At 36.7% G+C, this 17,730-nt stretch overlaps 1 protein-coding gene across 1 annotated transcript in view; it reads right to left on the bottom strand.

The window, feature by feature from the left end:
- Positions 1 to 17,730, bottom strand: part of ctnna2 (catenin (cadherin-associated protein), alpha 2) — a 307,681-nt gene that overhangs the window by 19,753 nt on the left and 270,198 nt on the right. Inside the window, exons 13-14 of the mRNA XM_028017938.1 lie at positions 14,245 to 14,396; positions 5,048 to 5,161 (exon numbers count right to left, since the gene is read on the bottom strand). Coding sequence (XP_027873739.1) covers positions 5,048 to 5,161; positions 14,245 to 14,396 — 266 coding nt within the window. The remainder of the gene's footprint in view (positions 1 to 5,047; positions 5,162 to 14,244; positions 14,397 to 17,730) is intronic.

Below are 17,730 nucleotides of genomic sequence, written 5' to 3'. Positions count from 1 at the left end.
GATATTAATGTTTGTGTTATAACCTGAAACATTTAAGAGAGACCAAAAAGGGAAAAAAAACAGGAAATCTGAATAGACACTAAACACACGCAAGTGCACTTTTCTTACCATGAAATGACAACTCTTCACCTTTCAAAATAATTCAGCTAATGAATATTTAACCATTTGGGGGCATTAATACATTCTGTTTATGGCATTCTATATTTGTCTTTGTGTTGTTAGGAATGGAAGCTCTCCACCCAAAAAAACAACAACAACAACAAAAAAAACAAGAAAGTAGCATACCATGTCTTGATAAATCAGAATATGGTGAATTTCAAACCTTTTATCCTAATACTTACTTGCACACTATACAAAATGGTGCAAGTTAATAGAACACATACTTCATAAACGTGGCAGGACTTAATATTACACAAAAAGTTCTTAATTTCTTCATATGAAAGTAACATTAAACTTCAGATTAGATACAAGAAAGAATGTGATACTCTTTATAATCCTCTATAAGTGCTTTGCCATCAAATAGAATAACTGTGATTTAAAAATGTTTTATTTACGTTTCTGTTTTCATCTAAAGCCATTTTTAATGCAGTGTTTCTGTGAACACAACAAAACTAATTTCAGCCCACTGACTCTTCATAAGCTCTTGTGCTCTCAGCTTGAAGTTTTGGTATGCTAGTGGCACCCTGGGGTGTCGTTTGCTGATTTCGTGCTCATGTCCAATGTGGCCAAAAATATAATGTAAACAAAGCTGCTCGGTAATTGCTGCCTAATCACCAGGAGCTCGGTTGACTCTGCTGTGACATTCATCAGAATCGCAAGAGTTCAGGTCAGTAGGGCTGTCATTCACATATTGAGTTTTCATATAGTCCCTGTGTCCAACTGTTAAAGCAATCGATGATTCACTCATTTCTATAATAACTCTAAAGTGTGTACAGCTGGTATCATAGATATGGCCATGTGTGATTTTTCTTAATGCCAATGCTCTGAGTCAGATAGTGCAAATGTAAACAGAGATGTATTAATAATTCTATGTGTGGCTAATTCTCTGAGTCAAATAGGAATCTTCACTGCAATCTCTATACAAAAGGAGCACATTAAATCAGGGCAGACTGCTCCCCCACACAAATAAAAGGAGCTAAAAGTCTTGGGGAGAAAGACTGAAAATTCCCTGACTGAAAAATAGGTTCAAGGGGGGTTGGGGAGAGAGAGTCAGGGATTTGGTTAGTATAGCAATTCACTTCTAAAATGGTGTGACAAAAGAGAGCGTGTCAGGGAGGAAGGCAGAGAAAGGGTTTGTGAACACAAAGGAAAGCTGCATAGCACAGGGGTAAACACATGAGCCAATTGGGACGTCAGAGGAGCACGGCAATGCTCTTGGTGCTGCACCCAGCCCCCCTCTCAAACACCTCCCCCAGTAGCTCTCTAGAATTCACTTATCCCCAAATCCCTTCCCCTTCTTTACTGATAACAACAAGGAGCGGGCCTTGGGAGCTTAACATAGTGGCAAATCCAGCCGAGGGAGAGCCGCGCCAATACACTCTGCGACTAGGCTACGTCTGCGGGGATTAGAGCGCTTTCCGGGTTTCTTCACCAAGGGTTGTGTTTTGAAATGACTTTAATTTGTTTCATTTGAAATAAACTGCCCAGACACTCAGAGTTCAATTTTATGGATGACCTATCAGCAAAGCTATCCAATCACAGTTTTTAAAAATGTTTACAGTGTGTTTGACTGCCTGTGAACCATCCATGCCATGTCACACAAGTGAAGGTTTTGTTTAGATTCTTTAATAGAATGATATTTTACTTTTTTTGTTTTTATATTGTTTTTTATATTATCTCACACTCAAATAGAAAATAAAAGGCGAAGCCCTTTGCAAGGCAAAACACAAATAGAATAAGCTCCTGAGAAAGCCTTAAACTAGATTTGATGTTACAAAAGACTTGAGAGAACAGTGAGGCAGAGCAGAATTGAGATATCACATAAGCGTCCTTTGTATGATATCTTTGCACTGGATGGGCTTGGAGGGATCACAACTGTAAACCTCAGTGTGCTCATGTCAGCTCCTATGGAGAAAATGGATTACTCTCCTTGTCTGTTTGAAAGAGAAGACGGAGCACCAGCGTGGACTTGGCATGACCGTAAGAGGACAGCAAGCTTTATCCTAACACCACGGACTGGAGCAGATTGTGCAAATCACCACTGCTTTACAGCAAAAAAAAAACAACCAAACAAAAAAACATCTTTTATGGATGTGTTTGCCCCGTGCGTGTTTTAAATTTTAATCTCAGAGGCCATGACACTGTCGGCTGGTAGAAAAGCAGCACACATCTAACTGTGAAAAATACTGTCAGTGTGCCAGATATTTACTACAGGGGAATTTAAAAAATATGTACAAGTAGGAAAAATATTATCCCTTTTTTTGATCCAAACATATCTGCAACATGTGTTAATGCACTTTAATCCGCTCTGTATCACTGTATTACAGTTAGAAGTCAGGAGAAATAGGACACTTTGCAACTTAAAACTGTTCTCAAATAGCACTGCCCACTCACAGTTTAGCTGAGTGCCAGAAAAACTAGTTAACAGTTTGGTACTGTAAAGCTCTTTTGTGTACAAGTGTTGGTGCATCTTAGCTCAGATGGCTCTGCAATGTTACACTGCAGGAGCCCTAGTGGGAGTACAAATACAACAAACCAAAGTACTTCACACCCAGAACCCCCACAGTCTCTCTTGGAGGAAGCCAAAACATGGGTCTGTTCTTCCTCTTCATTATAAGAACTGAGGTTAAACTTTATCTATTAAAATTGAACAAGATGCTTACATGTTAGTAATCATCTTGGCTATAGTTCCAAGACATCTCTTCCATACTTTGTCTTCTTACACCCTCAAACTCAATGTATTTTTGGAGATGAACCAATACAAACAGCATATCAATGTAATTGAGCTACATTATTTTTTACAAATAAAAAAACAAAAAGCATGGAATGTGATTGTTTCCGGTTCCAGTTTTCCTGAAACTCCAAAATAGAATCACCTAATTACTAAAGAGAATCCACCTGTATAAAATGTAGACTCAGAGGTTTGCTAGAGATCATAAGATGTTATTCTGGCAAAATGAAAAAAAAGAGATGTGAGACTGCAGCAGGAAAATAGCCCCAAACAAACAACCAGAGCTACAATGTAATAGCTTCAGGCAAAACATATTCACATGACCCAGCCAAAGTTAACAAAATCTATTGAGAATCTGTGGAAAAGTGTAAAAATGAATGTTGATAAGACATTCCCCAAAAAGACTTGCAGTTTTGACAACAAAGAAAACTGATTACAGAGTATTGACTTAACTAAGGTAAATAAGTAAAACAGACACACGTTTCGAGTTATTCTTTGTGAAACATTTTGAAAACCAATTATCATTCTATTCCAATATACAATTAGACACACTGTATACACAGCTATACTGAACAAATCAAATATTACATTTTGAAAGAAAGCATTAACTTAGAAGCAATTCAAAATCTCAAAGGAATGTTTATAAAATTGCTATGTCATTACTTCTTCAATAAAAACTGGCCCATTAAAATGTCACCATTTGTTTCCTATCAAATAGACTTTGCTAACAGAACTCAAGCGACTGTGCAAAGCTGTTCTGTAGTGGAAAAAGTAATTTCAAATGAAAAATCTTTTGACATGATTCCCAGCCCTTCTCAGAAGGGAATATTCTAGTATATTTATACCAGAATGAGGCTGTATTATTCAAAGAAACAACAAAGAAAACCAGGTAAAATCAAAAGACACAGTTCAGACTCAACATGTCTCTGTTAGCAAGCTAAATGTTAAAACTGGGGCATGAAACCAATTTTAGACAAACTGGGTCAAGCACACCAGCTTTCTGAAACACTGTGAAAAGAAAAGTAAAGAAAAAAAGGCATCGCCATGGCCCAGTCAAAGTCTCAAAATCACCTCAGCAGTTCAAACTAAAATGCTAAGAATGTGCATGTCTCCATTAACTGGAAGTTTCAGAGTGGACAAAACTAAAAAAAATAACACACAAATGTCCACTTAACTATAAACTTAGACATAGTGGCTATAAAAATGCTTTAGTTCAACAAATACACCATGGGGCTTTGAAGCTGACTTAGTTTTTGCTTCTTTTAAGGATGACCAATGGATTTGGTGGTAAATGTGTTAAATTGCTGAGGTAGTTTGCTGACAGTGGCCCTATGAATTACTTTAAATATCTTGACATTATTGCTCCTAATGGCTCCTTGAGGAAGAAAAGATTGCCTTCTACTCATGTACTGAGATTTTTCCAACAGAGAATAAAAAAACGACATCATTAAGGAGGTAGTAGCTGCACATTACAGACATTTAACTAAAACAGGCTTCTGATTTGATTGAATTTATTTCTCCCCTTTTAGTGGATTACCCCGATGTTTGCAGGCAGTTCCGAGACTCGCCTGGGCCACAGGGAGAGGCATTGAGCCAAGTCACACTTCTGCCTTTCACAATCCATTCAACATGCAGCACACCGCTAGACACTGTGTTGCTGGAGGGGAGCAGGCACTGATACCCTCTTAATGTCCTTTAAGCTGGGCCCAAGTGAAAAATTGCTAATGTGCAACAAAACCCAGACCCTGGTGAACACGACTGGGGCCTTGGCAAAGGTTTGTGTCACATTTTGGGGAGAGTCTGAAGGGAGGTTGGTAATTACTTCTTTGTTTGTGATTTGCAATTTTACACCTGTCATCCCTGAACGGTGCTAATTTCAAATCGTGACGCTTGTTAGAATCAGTTAAATGCTGCAGAAGTGGAACACGTTGGACGACTGATTCATGTGCTGCTGGGAACATCACAGAAATCACTTCAAACTACATCTGAACCATAAAAACTATTGTTACTGTTGGAAAAAAAAAACTTTTATGTAGACTGCCTGCCCTTTATCGAAGAAAAATAGATATACTTTTCCCTGTTCTTGTTTGTTGCAAGTTTCATAACTGGGGCACATGTGAAAAGGTGGAGCACAGTGGGAAGTGATTACCCACTCACCCGAGCGCTCTGACCAGCAATAAGCTGGTCATCTTCAGTTTGGACGCTAGTCCTGCTGCGAGTGTCATAGTCCTCCTGTTCGAAGTCCGAGTCATCTTCCAACTCCTCTGGTGTCTGTAGGAAGCACAAAAGCAAAGTCAGAAGAAAACAAACCAATCAGACCTCAGTGGTGAAAAAATTCAGTTGCATAAACTTCATTTTTTCTAAAAAGAGAAAGCACCTTTCATTCTTTCGGTTTTGTATTCCGCATACAATACAGCAACTGTGGATTTAGTTCAAAGTCAACTCAGTAAATAGTCAGCCAAATGACCCGCAAAATTATTCCACAGGACATTTGTGGACACCTGAAGCAAAACTCAAAGAGGTAAGAAAGAAAAAAAATTCTGTTCTACATATAAATCTACATATTTCTATATTTGAACAGACAGATCTAACATGTTTATTAGGACTAGATGTATAATTAAGATTTCTGAGTGGCCAGAAATAACACATTTCTCAAGTCAGAACAAAAATCTGTAAAAGGACTAGTAAAATATTCCAAGACCATCCAGAAAATCCTCAAAGTATTGAAAGTATTAATGACTTATTCCTACAATTTCTCAACATTGGGAATTACTGTATCTTAATTCTTACAGTTTACTATGTCATGGCTGCAGAAATATATTTCGTAGGTGCTTATGTTGTCAAGTGGGTGCTTTTGATTCTGTCATGGAAAGTGGTCACAGAAGATTGAGGTCCATTGAGTAAAGGCAGAACTTACAGGGCTGCTAAAAAAGTGATTTCTGGAGCCACGGTGACCAACTGTTTTATATTAATAATCTAGCACTTTGCTGGTTCTTGTCACCTGGAATCTATTTCTTTAATTTTTCTTGTGGTCACTGTTTCCTGGTGAGAAACGATAACATGAACAAGGTGGGTTAGCACAACTATAACATAGTTTTTAATTCCTATTAGTAATACTGCCAGGCAGCCCAGATCCCACGGGGATGTAACCATCTCTTCTATCTTAAGACAACAAACACTTTCAAGACGCAATCTTTTGGGTGGGTCTACTGTCAGGTGTCTTAGGCGTTTATTCACTTTGATCAAGCACCTGTCTTCAGTGTAATATGTCCTAGACGTGAACTTAATATCATCTGATTTGCCAGGTTTAATATACTTTTGGCTCTGAATGTCACCATAAGTATATGGCGACAATCAACTTCCCACAGAAAAGACAGCTAAAACATCTAAGTCTGCACGGTAGGGTATTACTTGACACAGTGAACAACAATAGCACTGTTCACTTCATTTGAAAATAAGTCCTTAATTTTTTCACATTTTGTGATTTTACTATCTCAAAATTCAATACTTTATGAGAATTTAGATAGACCTACAAAAAGTGCCTCAAAATTCTAAAGCAGAAAGGAAGTTTAAATAGTTTTTACACATTAGACTCTTTAACGGTCACTGCAAAAACACTTACTGTACATGTTATCCAATCAAGTACGAGAATACCGGTGTCCTCATGAAATCTGAAAAGTAAGGTATGAAGCATTCATGCCTCCAAGCTAATACTTTGAAGAATCACCTTTAACTGTGGTTACAGCTGTCGCTCGTGTAGAGAGCATCAGTGAACATCAGCTCTCATGTCCTGCCACAGATACTCAATTAGTAGTTGGTTTGGATGTTAACCCTGCCATTTTAACACATGAATATGCTTTGATCTGAACTATTCAGTTGCAGCTCTTAAAGTTTAGCATCATGGTCGTGCTAGAAGGTGTTACAGATCTTGCAGGATTGCTCTATTTTTAGCACCATCCAACTTCCCACCATCTCTGACCAGCTTTCCTGCCTCTACTAGGGAAAAAAAAAAAAACATCTCTCCAGTTTTCCCACCACACATAAGCCTCTTTCACAAAACATTTTTGCCATAAATCCGCAGGGATGAGCTGCCTTTGAGCTCCGTCTGGCCATTCATAAATCACAAGTTGAGACAGTGGCATGACTTTTCAAAATTAGGCTGGTGTGGCAGGTTGACAGGAGATACCGCATGGCATGCATGTCAGCACTATACATAGAATTTCCAAAGTAAAATATATTTTGTATTTGCCTCTCTTCTATAGACCAGATTGATAGATTGCAGAACTACTTATCTTGTTGACAGTCTCCCACCTGAGCTGTGGACTTCTGCAGCTAATCCAGAGTTACCATGTATCTCTCTAAGTAATGCTGTCTTTACCAAGCCTCTCACTTTAGGTAGACAGCCATGTTTTGGTAGGTTTGCATTCTCTACATTTTTTGATGAAGGCCTAAACAGTGATCAGCAAGAAGGTATTTAATAACCTAACGTTGAAAAAATATATTTCCAACTTTCTCCCTGACCTGTCTGGTGTGTTTCTTAGTCTTCCTATGTTATTTGTTCAATCATGATTTCTAAAAGCCTCAACATCCTTCAAAGGACAAGTTGAGGCAAGGGTCGTGTAGTAGAGGGTAAACTTTTCAGATTGCTTAAAAATGTTAAAATCATTCATTTAAGCTTTCTTTGTCTTCACAATTATGTAGAGTGTTGGTCTGTTAAACACTGTAAAATTCCAATAATTTTTCAGATTTTAATGTGATGAAATATAAAAACGGTGAGGTATGAATATGTGCAATATTGATAAGGAATACCTATGTTAGACATAGTAATATTTTCTCAGGGACTGCTTAACATCAGCTAAGGATATATTTTCTATTTCCATTTATGAGTATGAAATGAAAAATTATGGCAATGGACGGGACTATTTTCCCTTTTAGTGTCTGGTCGGTGTGATTCCTGTAGGAGTTCATCTACAAACAAACAGCTTCAAGCAAACTTTGCCTCTATCTCTGCATGCCATGCTGGCTTGGGAGGTAATACAGCCAGCCAACATCTTTTGGTCTGTTTGTTAGGCTTGCTAATATCTCCAGGCCCCTGATGTCATTGTGGGAGTTCAAAATGATGCTGCTTATCTCAGTCTCCTGCTCTCTGTTTTAGCCACTAGATGTTGTTCAACTCACACACTGGTCTTTTTTGGCCACAGGCTTCAGCATCTGCAAAAGGAGTCGAGAATATTCACACACTACCAGCACATCATTCAGTTTCCCTCAGGAGATGTCAAATGCCACTGAAACCCAACCCTGTCTTTATGCCCAACATGATGGGTCATTTTGTAAGGGACTTACAAGAGTTCTGGAGTGGTGACCAACTGTTTATAACATGAGCAAAACAACATTTGGGTAAGTGATACAAAAAGCAACAACTCCATTTTATTATGGAAGAAACTACCTTAGCCTACATGAGTCATGGATCGACTCCTTCCACCTGTGGCCTGGCAGCTTTTGCTACTTTTCTTTTCAAATGAGATCCTGTCCAAAACAAGTGTGGAGTTCTGAAGTGGTTACTTATATAACTTGTGTGTCAAATGTGAAGAGATACTAAAGACATTCTGCTTTAGCATGAGCTACTGAAAGGGTTGGTGAATTATACTGGGATGATGTCAGTCATCTCCAATTTTGCTAGTGTTAGTTTGTCATCAAACAATATAACCTGGTATTTATGGTCATCTAAGAATAATGACATACATTTAAATGATTCAATGCACAATCTTGCATTAAAACGGTTACTATAAAGCTAGCCAATGCCAAGCAGTGCAGCTTTAATCATGCTGTGATTACAAGAATATTTCTAGAAAAATGGGAGAGAAGCCTGCTTTTTAGGAAAAAATAGATTTAACTTAATTCATTTTCATGCAATCATGAATAAAGTGACTTTTTGTACTCATAAAAAATTTAAATTGCATTCCAAATTGACATGTTGTTTTGTCCTGATCTAGATTGGGTCCAGATTTTAAGAAAAACTGCTCTAGCATATTTGGCACTTGCTCCATTTCAGAGCATCTTTTCACACTGCATGGCTAAGATCATATTAAATATTGAGCAGGTTTCATGAATTAACACTGAACAGAGGAACATAGACTAGAATAGAATAGAATAGAATAGAATAGCTTTATTCATCCCAGAAGGGAAATTATTTCGCAGTTACAGCTGCATAGAGACAAGACACACAACAACCACCACTGAGTAGCAATTGTAGACAAAATAAAAATAAAAATAAAATATAACATGCTGTCAATATAAAAAGCAACATTCCTTCTCATTCGTCACAGATCTGACTAGACTTACATCCAATCTCGTCTCCAAGTTAATTCTACTATGAGTCATTGAATAAATTTCAAAAAGTAAAAAATTAAGTTAAAAAATTATTTAGCTTTAAAAAAAAAGTTAGTTTTCTCAATGTGAAAGGATTGAAAACTGGAAAAATACAATTAGGGGAAAATCAGTTATTGTTAAGTTGCATGTATTTTGTTTCATAATTACAGTGTATTGCAGATTTGCACCATGTCACCCTGTTTTATTTCAGCTGCTTCACACATAATTACTAGGTATGAAGGCAATCAGATGCAAAAAAAAAAAAAAAAAATCATGGCAACAATGATTCCCAACACAGAGCTGCTAATGTCAGTGTAGCTACACTTTATCCAAAGAACTGGCAGATTTTTATTCTGCAGTTTCACTAAAGCAATGTGACACTTGGCTATAAAAGCGATGCTTGCTCATACATAAAGACTGAGAATGGATGCGGCCCCCTCATTTTTTTCAATGAGGTCACTATGTGACGCAGCCGAGGTGCCAACTTAGAGGGCCAGTTACCAAGGAGACCAGGCACTTATGTGAACATCATGATGGGATGATTCCGCTGTTTACCTTGTGGTCATTCTAACACAGGATTAAACTATTATGGGTACTATGATAATCTTACAAGCTAGTGAAACTCCAGTTTCCCTATTGCAAAGCCATGAGAGGTATTAAATAAACCTTTGAACTGAAGGATTATAAAAACAGCTTTAAGTTATTTTATAATTTTTGGTACCTTAAACATCCAAACTAAACAGTGCCTTGGATTCAACCTAACTCTTAATGTTAAATAACTGAAAAGTTTTTTGTGTGACATATGGTTTAAATAAAGAATTATACACAAGTGCCTTCCAAAAGTATTTACATCCTCTGAGGTTTTTCACATTGTCTCATTACAGACACAAAATGCAATTATTTTTTGGCAATTTAATGGTCCCAGATAATAGTGAAGAAAAGCAGAATAGTCCATGGTTGTAAAGTGGAAAGAAAATTCCCTCCCAGCCTTTAGAAGGGTTTCTTCCAGTATTGCCCAGTATTTTGCTCTTTCGTTATTCTGATCAACTCTGAACAACATCCCCGTCCTTGCTGGAGAAAAACCATAACCACAGCATGATGTTGCCACAGCTGTGTTTTACTGTGGGTTTAGGGATGATGTTAGTTTTCCAACACAAGGCTTTTACTTGTCTTTCACTGACCACTTTATCTTCTTTTATAAATTAATTGTTTCCTGTCTGACTTGTTGAAAACCTCTAACAGGACCTTTAAAGAAAACCAAATTTCCAATCTCAGTTGAGGATCTCAGCCTCTTTCTGCTTCTCTGACTGCTTTTTCTATTGGTAGTGTCGCAGTAGTGCTAGACTCTTAGCCTTTCTATATGATGCATTGAATAGAGCTCCTTGCATTGAACTTCTCCAAAACTTGATCCTCATTGTTCATTTTGTTTTTAGATTATTTCCGCACACCAGGTCTTTATGCTCTACTTTTTTTTTTCTGAAATCTGATTTTTTGTGTGGTTGTTCATTTTAATTGAAAGCAACTACAATCAGATTTTTGTGTATAACCCAAAGTAACCCGTATGTGTACCATCGCACAGCAGTGCACTGGATTTATTTTTAAATTGTTGAGGAATGGTAGTGTTGTCACAAGACTAAAAAAGCTACATAAAAAGAAAGCACAACTGATAGCGATGACCTTCTGTGACACATTATTTGCCACTTCTGTTGAGAAGTCTGTTTGGATGCATAGTTGGAACCAGGAGTGGTCGGATTATAACGTAATATGCTTCACTGACACAGACTTGCCCGCATTCTCAGAAGAAAATCAGTATCATCGATCTTCAGTGACATAAAAGTTGGATAAAATGTAGCATAACTGTTCAGACTGGAGGTAGTTTGAAAACTATTAGATACATATCCAATTTAGTAACACGTACAAAGAAGACACAAATCCGATTTTAAATCAATGAAATGATTGGAATTGGGCCGTTCACAGGGTCATGAAAAAGTTTGATCAGGGTCGCATATGGGCAAAAAGAAGAAACTGGATTTGGACTGCATTTTTCTGGTGTATGTATGAACATTTCCTAATATTCTCCAACAAGTCTCTGAGATCTTCACAGAACCCTTGTTTTATACTTAAATTCAATTACACTTAAGCTGACTGTATTCACTCTACCGTGGTAACATCTGAAGCCAGTTGTTTGAAGTGGATTTTATTTATCAGAAAAAGGGGACGTTAAACATAATTATATGTTGCCCCTTTCCTGATAAATATCCTGTATCATTTTACTTGTACTTAAGAATTATGCAGTAACTTTATATTGTTCTATTACAGAAAAAGTTTGTGATTTTAACATGACAACATGTGAAACAAATGTAAGGATGTCTGTGAAAGGCACTGTAGACAGGGCCAGCTGACTGAATTTCATTCATAATGTCCTCTGTTTAACACTTGCTGCTCTATCCAGAGACATTTCTGAATTTACATGACCACATTTTGAGACGGTCATCACACAACTATGTTTTAAAGTTTCATTATAACTCAACTTTCTTCTCTTAACCTGCCTGGAGTTTTATATGCGGTGGAAAATTGGCTTCTTAATTCATTGAATTCTCATGAGATCTTTAGTAGGAAAAGTATAAAAGAGCCTAATACTTGGTTTAAGTGACAGAAAAATTAGACTATGGACACATAGGGGGAAAAGGTGTGTGGCATTACACAAAGAACCAGCATTTCCTATCTGTATGATAGAGCCGAACAACAGAGAAAGCACAGATCTTCTAAGTTGTTTCCTCAGAAAGTAATTGAACTTGGATGGGATTATGAAGCCAGCTGGTCCCGGGCAGTTCAAAGCTGCCTGTTTTACATTATTTACCAACATCAAATTATTTTCCATAATTAGATCCTTCCAACCTGCATAAAGTTGAATAAATGTATTACATGCTGAAAAGAGGAGGGTCAGTTTTGTGTGAAAAATGTACATTCTGTAACAGAGTAGAGCTGTTGCTTGTTATGAAGCTTTTTTTTTTATCATGACAGTTTTGAAAATAAACAGATCACGTGAAAGATATATTTTATTTATTCCTTTACATGTTTCCTCATCTTGCATGCTGGTACGGTTTTGTTATAAAATATTTCACATCAATATGTTGTTTAGCAATTAAAAAGCACTAGTGGTGTTTAAAATGTCAATGTCCTGTAAGTACAAATTTGCATCATACTGGAGCTAATAATCAGATATAAGATTATAAAATTAAAACTTTTAAGGTCTCTAAAATTTGAGCCTGTATGACCCACACAGAGAAGATTTTTCACATGGTGAATAAATGCGGCTTGTCTGTTAAGTAGTTAGGTCTTCTTGTCATTGGCTAGGTCACCAAACAGAAGACCTGACTAATTAGTGCATATTGACTGGTTATTCTTGTGTTACTCTTAAGATAACACAATGGTAATATAATTGTCTCACAATGATTATAGAAACAAAAAAGATCAAAAAATGTATTTTCCAGATTTTTTACCTTGTGGACCTCGTCTGTCACCTGGAGACACCTGGTAATGTCCAAGATATTTGATGTAATGTCAAATATCTTGGACATTACATCACAAGTGATCTCTCTGACAATTGAGGCTTCCAGATGCAGTGATGTAAACTTTATAGGCAGACAAATGTACTCCCATAAGTTTTACATGTGCTCCAGAAATGTTAAAATTGCTTTGTTCAAAACTTTTTGCTCACCTTTATATACAGTCCATCTCTGGCACAACTATAAAAAGATAAGCATGCAGGATATGACAGTGCCACACAATTCTTCTTTGAGAATGTTCTTGAGACTCCCAAGACACAGTAGTGTGAGTGAGATGTTTGAGAATTGAGGTGTTAGATCTGTGTAGCTGATATCAGGCATTGTGTCTACACATTTCTGTGTAGAGTCATGAATCAGCAGAACTGCATTATACAAGTCCTGGTCTGTCCTAAGATTACCTGAGATACGTATAACTCTAAAATGTGAATGCACTAGCGCTCCTGCCTATTATATCTAAATAATCTGTGACGTAACCTTTTTATTATTAGCATTATATCTTTATTTTCCCTTTTTTTTCTACAAAATAAAAAAATGCACAGAATTCTGTGCATTTATTAAAGCTTGAATGGATATATAAGTGAAAAATAAGCATGTTTATTTGTAAAATTGAACTTGAGAGTCTTATAATGACAAATTGCAGGCAGACTGTAAAATACTTTATATTATGATTTAATATTAACCTGGTTCAAAGCAGAACTGCTACCTGACCATTTAGTAAAAGGACAAAATAATCAGTTGTAAAACAATATACAGTACATTTATTTAAAGATAGCTAACCCCTAACTGCCTTAATTTATTTATTTTTTTTTTATGTGTTTTTGCAGAAGCTAAATTTAGTGGAGAGTGCTAAATTGCATACAGTTATTAAAATTTTGGTATTTAGGTTGGAAAATTTGTGAAATTAGACATAAATGCTCATAACTCCCAACATACACCACTTTGGTTGCAATAACGCTGGTATAAATTTGAAGCAAATTTGCAACAACAAACACAAAAATATACCCTAGTCAGGCACAACATTATGACATGAACGACATGACTTTATTATGGGACTTGACATAGAGAGAGGGGTCATTTGTATGGCAGTAACTTTTAATTTTGTCTTTAAAGTTTATACGCAAACACATCCTTGGGAAAGTTTAAGGATTTTAGAAAGAAGGACAAGTAGATGGTTCTGTAAGGGTTGGTATCTCTCAAAAGTTGGTTAGTATTTCTCAAAAGTCCAAGGAAATAGCAGAGGTGAACCAGGGACAAGGTCAAGGGGTTAACGATACACATGGGGAGCAAAGCCCAGATTGCTGGTTCTGATAAAAAGGTATCATAATACAAACTCAACTGCAAATGTGAGTTATGGCTAATTGGCAATGAATGTAGGATATCTGGGTGAAATTCAGTGAATGTTCTGGATGAACCCACCCGTATCATAAGGACAGCTTTCCTGATGTCACGGACGCCATCATAGACCAAACGGGATGCATCAATGAATTCGTTCTCCTCAAAGGGCTGTGGAGGATTTGTGCTCAGCGCCTCGATTGCTACTTCCACCTGTTCAGCAAATCGTGGCATCACTGCAGAAGAAAATGCAGAAAAAATTGGTAATTGTTAGTCATCTGCTTCCTTCAATTATAACAAAAGTGCTTATACGTTCTAACTGAACAACAAAAACCTTCCTAAGTAAAACTATTCCTTTCAATAATAGTCCGGTGCCTGGTCTCATAGTGTAATTGTGTGCATCTATTACTAAATAGAGAGATAAGAATGGAAGCTAATGTGAGAGTCCAGGCTGTCAAATCATAATGTCAGTAAAAGGAAACATTCATCAAAGTCCTTTTGAGCCAAACAAAAGCCCTAAAAAACCCTACTGAACACAAAATGGCTGGTTTTGTTCTCAGCATAAACTGCTGGGAGTTGAAGGAGGAGCTTTATGCTCTTTGTGTGTTTCTGCTGAATTGTGATGTTATTGAATAGACTCTTAATATTCAGAAATATTTACTTTATGTTTCAATATTTAGCAGGTCACCTTTCTATAAGATCTTCTGGGGAGATTAATAATAATTGAGGCAGAAAAAACTAATCATAACAATAGCAGCCATTTACAGAGGTAGACAGTAATCAGACAGAAAAGATTCTTACATATTCTTTACAATCGAGGGCTTTTTCAAACTATAAATGCTTGCAACAGCAATATAAGATTTAAATGTGATTCTGGTGTACATGTAATTTGTTATGAAATCCTGATTCCTTGTCATTCAAAAATGACAAGGAAGGAGGGGGAAAGGATAGCTCATTTGTAAAAAAAATATATATTTATTGTTTACTTAGAAAACATAAGCAGCAAATATGTATGATTAAAGATTGATTTAGTTTTCCAAGAGCAAATACCTGGATTAATTTAAAAGAACATCGGTTTTGGAGAGAAAAACAAATTTAATGAGGACAGATGGATGATACGAAGGAAAATATGGGGAAAGACCAATAAGGTACTGCTGCTTGGCTTGTGAACTCTCAACTGAAAGCCAACTGTGTGATTTCATTATTATTCTCCACATTATCCTGCACTTACATACAAAGCAAGCAAGATCAATTTCCCCACTTGCAGTAAAGGTGTATCAGCAATGTACCTATTTGTTTGATGTAAAATATAGTCTATATTTCACCAAACATAAAAAGCACTACAAAAAAAACTGTGCCTTTTTCTTTTCATTTTTAATTCAGTTTAATCCACTTACTGCAGAAGCGTAAAATAGGCTTTTGGGAATTGCTGGGAAGGCGATTTAAATAGAAATATTTAAATGTTCTCCGAGCTCTTAATGAGCAAAGTTGCTGGTAAGAAGCAATTTCACTCATTCCAGTTGAAAAATGATGAAGGGAATTAAATGTGACCGTGTAGGAATGGATTTTTTCACCCGCCAGGCTTAAATATAGTTAAACTGAGAAGTTATGGAAGTACAATGAGTGCGTGAAAACTTCAAAGCAGAGGCCCTGGTGACGTGCTTTACGAGATGTACGAAGCAGTCTCAACCTTTTTTGATGCATAAACCTTAATTTCACATCCAAAAAGCCCAATTTAAACACAATATTATGACAGCTAAAAGCAAATAACGTTGCAAATGAAGCTAAGAGACAGCAACTATCTGTAATATACAGGCCGGTTCAAAGTTTTTCCAAAAATGAATGAAAAAACTGTGTTAAATTGGATATGTTGAGTAGTTGTGAATTGTGGCTATATCATTAAACTGAATTGAATTAAATCGCAATATTCAAGTTACTCTTCTTTTTTAAAGACTACTTTAAGAGCAGAACATTGAAAATGATAAGACTTAAGTTGATGGATTTTTTTTTTTTTTGCTGAATCTTGATTTTACCATATTTTAAAATATTTGTGTTGCAAAGGGATTTCTTGAATGTTGTGACTAATGACAAAAAAATGTACTTTAGACTTAACTAAAGTCTGCACATGTCTGCGCAAAGAAAAATATTTAAGACCTTGTACATGTACTCTGTATCACACAGTAATCTGCTTGGCAGGAAACGGTGTTCACATCAAACTGCTTTGAATGCAACACCAAGCTGATAAGGCTGGGAGTCATGCAACCAGTAGCAAGGACGCGCATCAGTCAAACCGATACTTTGTGCAGCACTTACAGTTGTGCGGTGGCTGTCCTGGTGGAAAAGAAGGTGCCCAAGTAGTCAGCCATTTCATAGTCTCCTTGGCTCATACAATATGCACAGTACGTCTGACTACGAGAGAGCCTTAAGAGTGTTTTGACTTATCAACGGTAGTCTGATGGGTTACAAAAATGCAGGAATAACACAAATATAAAACTACAAGAATTACACAAATCTAAGATTTAATTTCGTACAACCCTGCCAGTGGGTTTGCCTAAGTTGGTATAAAATGTTACATCTGAAGCAGAACATCAATTAATCTGTGTCTGCAATGATCAGTACATAATTTGAAGGGATTTTGGTGGCCCCTGTGGTCCACAGCTGCTGCATACTTTGTTAAAAGCTTCCTGTTAACTTCAATAATTCCCTGCCGCCATCTGAAGACAGCCGGATCCATTTGTTGACAAATCTACATCGTCTAAAATGAAAAGAACGGCCCCAGAGCTCTTTGCCATTACATAAGACCATCTACTATGTTTACCTTTTCTCAAATCTTTTGCAAATTACCGCTGGCTCTCATTCCATTTAGTACTTAAGGCATAAATATGTCACATTATAGGATTGTTTTAACTGTTTTTGAGTGAAAAAGCCTTTGAGAAAGCAAGACTTATGTGACTATACAAACCAAGATGTGTTTTCAAGTAGTGTATCTTCATAGCAAAGCATTTTCTTCCAGCTGCACATGCCTTACAATAACACAAAAAACACAAAGATTCTTAAGATTCTTTATATTTCAGAAGCTTGAAGCAGTTGGCACAGATGTTACAGGGCAATAATGTTAAGGATGTGACTCATCTACAGTATAAGACTGTTTGCACAGTTTGTTTTCTGGTATCTATATAATTTACAAAATTCAGTGATTAAAAACTCCCCATCTGTAACGACAGTGTAGCAATGTCTTTATTAGCCTAATGAGCACATCCGCTTCCAAATCTGCTGAATGTCAAACCCAAACAGGAAATTCAGGCATGTGAATCTCAGATATGCCTCAACAGAAGCCAATCAGGAAATGTCATGGGACCACCCTCCCAATCAGATAGCCAGAAATAATCTGCAAGACAGGAAAAACAAAAACTCCCATACTGTGAAGCTGGACAGGAGAGGAAAGAGCATAGGAAGTGTTGAACACTTAAACTGTTGTAACAAATGTGGCCACAGGGCTTACAACAGCAGTTTACAATTTATCTAATCCTTTAGGAAACATTTTGCTGTCATTAGCTTCCTTTACTGTGC

This window comes from Xiphophorus couchianus, chromosome 5, assembly GCF_001444195.1.
Source record: "Xiphophorus couchianus chromosome 5, X_couchianus-1.0, whole genome shotgun sequence".
Taxonomy (NCBI): domain Eukaryota; kingdom Metazoa; phylum Chordata; class Actinopteri; order Cyprinodontiformes; family Poeciliidae; genus Xiphophorus; species Xiphophorus couchianus.
This window is presented reverse-complemented; position numbering and strand designations above follow the sequence as displayed.